This window comes from Carassius gibelio, chromosome A13, assembly GCF_023724105.1.
Source record: "Carassius gibelio isolate Cgi1373 ecotype wild population from Czech Republic chromosome A13, carGib1.2-hapl.c, whole genome shotgun sequence".
Taxonomy (NCBI): domain Eukaryota; kingdom Metazoa; phylum Chordata; class Actinopteri; order Cypriniformes; family Cyprinidae; genus Carassius; species Carassius gibelio.
This window is the reverse complement of record NC_068383.1, coordinates 14,750,818-14,757,138: the sequence shown is the minus strand read 5'-3', so window position 1 is coordinate 14,757,138 and position 6,321 is coordinate 14,750,818. Positions and strand designations below refer to the sequence as shown.

Sequence of the window (6,321 nt, the reverse complement as noted above, 5' to 3'; positions counted from 1 at the left end):
TGTATGTATCCGACACCAAGGAGAAAATTGTTGTATATTTGTAATGCTCTTAAGTGGTTGTCCCTTTATATTTATTTTTAAATAAACCTTCAATTCTACTCATTGTTTATTTTCTTTATAGAATATGAAGAGGAGCACATTTTTCACAACCACAGCTTTGAGGGTATTTCATTTGCATTTAGAGAATCACAGCAAACGTTTCCTATAATTTTCAGGATGAATGCTTCTGAGGATGAATGGGCTTTTTCATGACTAGAAGCTCCCTCTTTAACTGAATGAATGAGGAGGGTTACAGACATATAAGTTGTTTACTAGAAGTATTATTTTCTTTTTCTTGGTTCTGCAAGTAATTTTGAGTTATTTGTGCCCAAAGGAAAAGCACATGTGCACCCCTCTGGACAGTTGGACGGCATGAGCCCACATTGTTATATTTCACAGTGATAATGTTTTTACTATTATTTTTGATCAAATAAATGCAGCTGTGAGCATAAGAGTCTCATTCAAAAACATTAACAAATCTCAATGACTCCAAAAATATGAATAATAGTGTATACCCTGGATTAGGCTATATATAAATGTTGGGCATAACAATAAGCAAGTGAATGTAAAAAAAATTGGATTCCCATCTCAGTCAAGTCTTTCTTTAAAGGTATCTGGGAACATTATTCATGTAATCAATTCTGCATGCACTGTGGTTTGTGGTTAAAATGCTCTTACTTAGTTCTGTCAATGCAACTATGACGCAGGTTGTCATTTCTAAACAATGCATCATCTGCTTTTTCAGACAATGCCCTCCTGTGGGCAATGTGCCATTTGCTAATTCAGCAGTGGCTCTTGAAAAAAACACATGCCATCACATTACAGCAAGAAATGTTTGCACAATTATAATATTCCAATATTCCATCATGGGTTGGAAAAGTAAACACATATATATTTTGAGCACTTCTCTTTAAGGAAAAGTTTCTCATGTATAAAAGTTTATATTAATTAATCTAACATTACGAATGTACATCAATGTGTCAATATGAACATGATCTGTATCTGAACTTGAAAAACCCACTGAATCAAAATTATACACAAAATTATAATTATAAAATATAATAATATTTTTACAGAAGCAAAATCATAGACAAAAAATGATTATATGTCAATGAAATTAAGCTAATTGTACATTTTAAACATTTCATATATTTAATATATTTTAATAGTCTCCCAGGCTGATCAGGCTTTTTGAGGAACTCATAATCCAGTTTGCAGACTAAACCAGCAGATAATTAATTTATCTGGGTGACCAGCTAGACCAGTTTAGGCTGGTTTAAGACCACTGATCTATAATATAGAACATATATATAGATCAGTGTTTAAGACGCTTTTTTCAAGGTTTAATTCAAACAGCTGAAACACTTCATTTAAATATTCCAAATACAATCGTTAAAAACGCAGAACCCAAGAACTAATCGATCAACCTACGTTTTGTCAATTAAACAGTCTTTGATTAAATACAGGGCCCTGAATGTCTGATGGCTTTTGAGGCTTTTGGGGTCAGATGTTAAATTGGCTCATTTTCAAAAAAGTTTACAAGGACAACAAAGGGACGACTGTCTCTTTAATAATTCCTCTCTAATGAAAATCCCTCGCCCTCTGCCTCCCGTCCCGTGAGAAATTACGAATCCTACTATGGAAAAAAAAAAAACTTTGCTCATTAATATTTATTAGGTCATGATGCGTTGCTTGGTAACCCTACTCACTAACCAACATATTCATCACAAAGCTACTTAATATTCACGAGACAAACGCTCAACATGTGATGATTCGTTAATTCGCCTTAGTAATTAGCTTACCGTCTGCATTTCAGCCAATCAGTGAGCCCCACTGGGGGAACGCCACATTAAATACTTAATATTCATGAGCAAATCCTTCAGCATAGTATGATTGGTCACTTTGCGTCCCGTGTGCTTCTGCTTACGTACACCCGGGGTTCCGAGGATCTGGCGTGAGTGACAGAGCTCGCCTCTGGAGGAAACGGAGCGACTCCAAACTGCAAGGACTGCGGCAGTCAGTATAAAGCGACTTTTAGCATGAAATGTAGGTTGAAACAGGAGTTTGAGAAGTTGTTTGTCTTTAATGGTTTGTTGGATGGAAATGGAGGCAGGCAACAGGCTTTACACTGTTCTCGAGACGCTCAGTGGCTGCAGTCGCGTCACGTGAAAACATTTTTAGGGCTTCATGAATTTTCACATTCATCCATACCTACCGATATAATCTATAAATATAATGTGAGGCTAAATATAGACTATTATGCAGTAAGTGGCGTATCTGTTATTGTTTTGAATTTGTTAGTGTATCTGGTTTTGACTTCTGGCAACACTGATTCAGTGATGCTCATTCTCTTTGAGGTGTTTTGCATGCATGGGACATTATTTTACATGTTTTGCATGTTTCTATCTACTAAAAGATTGATCAATGATTTTTGTTTAGTGTACATACATATCAGTCACTACTGTGCATGGTGAAAATGTGTAAATGTGTTTTGCTTAAAGCTATGATTGAAGAGGACCAACATGTCATCAGGTGGCAGGTGCTGCAGGCCCGTCGTCAAGGGGGGGCATTGGGGGGCAGTGCCCCCCCAAATGACATTTTGTGCCCCCTAAACGTAACGCACAGAACAATTATCCCAACTTGCATTAGACGTTTGATATTATATGTTATTGATTTAGATCATTGCGATATTGACGTTGTTTTCAGCAGAACTTGGCTCACAGGAACAGTAATCACTACAACGGTAACACTAGAAATGCATAACACATTACCTTCAGAAATGATCCAGACAATTCATTATTCAACGCATTATTACACCGAACATAATTTTAAATATAATTATTCATAAATGACTGTTAAAACATCCCAAAACAGCACCCAAACCTTGCAAAGACATACCTTATTAATTATTCAAATACAACAGCCAATGGCAAGTCTCCAGCAGCAGACCTTTCAATATGTTATTTTTGTGTTAGTAGTTTTATTAATTCAAATTACAATATGCAGTTTGTGTATAAGTATATGTATATGTATATAAATCATGCAGTTCATTTAGTTAATACAATACAGCATTGTATTGTTTATACGCAATTCCTTTGCGCAGCTGAGCTGCGCATTGCATGCGATCTCAGAATAAATTTTTGGCGGTTTTGTACAGAAAAGCTACAGTATATAAGAAAGTGGTTTAAAGATTCGTCGGTGAAAAAGACGACTTTGACCAACACCAACGTGTGTGGAGACGACTCTGGAGCTAATGAGATGGTAGGATTGGAGAATTTGTCTAATGAGACACAAGTTCACAGCGTAGACAGAGCAGCTGGTCTAATTATGAATGGGCCTACTAGTGATGACGTGATTGCCGTCGCTCTGGCTGTGACTGGGCCAAAGCTGCAGGCCATTGATGATCTTGGAAATGAAGGACCGAATCAGATCATTTTACAGCGATACCCTGCTCGCTTGTATAATAATAAAAATCGCTCCTTTGTGTCTTCATGGTATCAGACTCGTGACTGGCTTGAATATAGTGTCAAGCTGATGCAGCATTCTGCTTCCCACATGTCGAGTGTTCAATAGTGCGCACGCCGTAGTAGAGACGTTGAGATCATACGGTGAAGTATTTTATTTGAATAATTGAACAAAACAAGACTATTGTGGTCTATTTTAGTTATAGCCTAATATGGGTTGTTGTTATGGTCTGTCTCAGATCATCAAAAAAAGTGTGCCCCCCTATGAAAATTAAATGCCCCCCCATTTGGTTTGTTCTGGCGACGGCCCTGAGGTGCTGGATAAATTTTTTATTTTTTTTTAAGTTCAGTATTTTCTTAGGAAACCTTTGTGCAAACAATACAGTATGTCTCTGGTTAGAAAAAAAAAAAAAACAGCGACATGAATCAGAAAATACTTATAATAATTTGTGGGGGGGGGGGGGGGGGGGGTTGGGTAGAAGTTTTTACAATAATAGTATGTTGAATTTGGCAGGGTGCATAACAAGCACTGTATCAGAACAATGTCACACACTGTCCAGGATTGGCACAATTGCTGTATTACTTCAAATTCTTCCATTGACAAAGAGTGCTAAACTTAGCTGGAAACTAGTGCTCTCCCAAATTAGGCCGGGTGAACTGGCAGGCCCTCAGTGGTTATCTTTCCTCCTATGTCTCGGTGCGGACCTTGTGATGTGCTAGTGCACGAGAGGTCCTCTTATCTTGGTTCTCTGAGAGCTATAAGAGCATATCAGGCTTTTCTCACTGCCACTTGTTCTTTGTTTAAAGCTGCTCATAAAGAACCTCCAGATGCTTCTGAATGCTTGGGATAACAATATCTCATGTTTATGCCATCCAAGGTTGGTTTGCAATAAAGAATAAGAGAAAATTACTTCTTAAATGAATGATTACAGTGTCAATTGAATGTTTCAAATGCTATAGTATGACTTTATATTTGATTGCATCTAAAGTGAATCTATCTGTGAAGATACATTACAGCTCAAAAGTCTGGGGTCAGTATGCCTTTTCAATGGTTTTAAAATAAGTCTCTTATTCTCACCAAGGCTGCATTTTATTTGATTAAAAATCAGTAATACTGTGAAATATGATTACAATTTTAATGTTTTTTTTTTTTCTATTTCAGTATATTTTCAAATGTAATTTAATCCTGAGACGCAAAGCTGAATTTTTAGCAGTCATTACTTCAGTCAAATCGTCCTCCAGAAATCATTCTAATATGCTGATTTGCTGCTCAAGAAACATTTCTTATTATGAGTGTTGAAAATAGTTATGCTGCTTAATATTTCTGTGAAAACTGTGATTAAAAAATATATATATTTTGTGACATTATAAATGCCCTTACTGTATTTTTTTTTGTATTAAAATTGGATTTTCCTCAAACATATTGAACATATTATTGACCCAGTTGTTCAGAGTGATGATAAAATTGATAAGCACTAATCCCAGAATGCATGAGATACGCTTGTTTGTGTCCGTTGGGGCTTCCAAATAACTCTAACCTTTTGTTAACCTTTTTCAGAATCAGCCAGGTTGCACTTGCAAGGAATTAACCCTAACCCTAACCCTAACCAAAACCTGCCCAGGACCCAGATAGTTGAGGCACTCTTAAAGAAAGGAGTCTAGAAAAATCTTTTAACTTAAGAGGCGGCTATATTAGCCCTGTGAATCATGGGAGGTCTGGCATTCTGGGTGTCCCCTTACATGCCATATAAGTTCCTCTTCCTCCCCCTCCCCACAATGCCATAGTGCTGTCGCTCTCGTCAGAGGGGCAGCTATTCTTAGGCCGTCTGTCCAACTCATTTGAACAGGCAAGAATCCTCTTCCTTTGGCTCATAGCTCTTCTCTGTCGCTCCAGTTATTTTGCATTAGTTGCAGTTTGACTGGGCCTGAATTCATTGTTTTTTTTTCGCTGTTACTTCGACCCGTTTGGCCTGCAGCTTTTTTTTTTTTCTCGGAAAGGTGTGAGTGTTACTTTCATTTTACACCTTTTTTTTTCTTCTTCTTTCAGAGGCTGTTTGGCACGTGCCCCGCCCCCTCCAAATTCATTTTCCCCATCTGTTCTGAAATTCTGTTGCTTAAATAATAGACAGGAATTGTTTGAACAATGAGTTCGTACACAATTTCACTCGCTGGACCTTCGCCTTGGGGCTTCCGGTTGCAAGGAGGCAAGGACTTCAACATGCCCCTCACCGTTTCCAAGGTAAGACCTCCAAATCTTGGCCAAACAGACAGTGAACACGTCATTAGTTCGGCACCATTTCATTCATTGTTATCGTGGCACTTGATCCTATGCCGATCTGTTGCTGATCCAGAGTTGTTTTTTATTGTATAGGAATGACCTTACTCATAATTTGATGATAGTTATTATGCTTCTCCTATATTCTTATGCTATATCCTTATTGATTTGGAAATTGGCATTGGGCATGTGAAGTTTGTGCCACAAATAAATAATTGGTATCTTGATGTAAAAATGTGTGTATTGCCCTTCAGTGCTGTTAGATACTGTGTAATGTTTTTTCTGAATCATTTTTTAGTCTTTCTACAATACTGCTTTATTGAGGGATCCTGTAAATCCATATTTACAATGTAGTTGTACTGTATTGATCAAATGCATGCTGTCAGTTCATTGCACTCAAGTCGATCCATCTTTGTTCTGCTGTTATCCTTGCATGTGACATGAAGTCACGATGACTAATGCTTCTCTTGTACAGCTAGTTCTGTGAAACTGTAGTTCGATATATACAAGGAATTCAGCATGAACGAGTGAAAAAGGGGGTTC

At 37.4% G+C, this 6,321-nt stretch overlaps 1 protein-coding gene and 1 long non-coding RNA gene across 2 annotated transcripts in view; both read left to right on the top strand.

Moving 5' to 3' along the window:
* Positions 1 to 4,101: 4,101 nt before the first annotated feature.
* Positions 4,102 to 4,795, top strand: LOC128026297 (uncharacterized). Its single transcript, XR_008186392.1, has 3 exons — positions 4,102 to 4,381; positions 4,493 to 4,534; positions 4,666 to 4,795. It is a non-coding gene; the product is annotated as an uncharacterized LOC128026297 (long non-coding RNA).
* Positions 4,796 to 5,357: 562 nt separating this feature from the next.
* The window catches only part of LOC128026600 (LIM domain-binding protein 3), a 42,262-nt gene continuing 41,298 nt past the window's right edge, over positions 5,358 to 6,321 (top strand). The window contains exon 1 of the mRNA XM_052613849.1: positions 5,358 to 5,742. Coding sequence (XP_052469809.1) covers positions 5,647 to 5,742 — 96 coding nt within the window. The 5' untranslated portion in view covers positions 5,358 to 5,646. The remainder of the gene's footprint in view (positions 5,743 to 6,321) is intronic.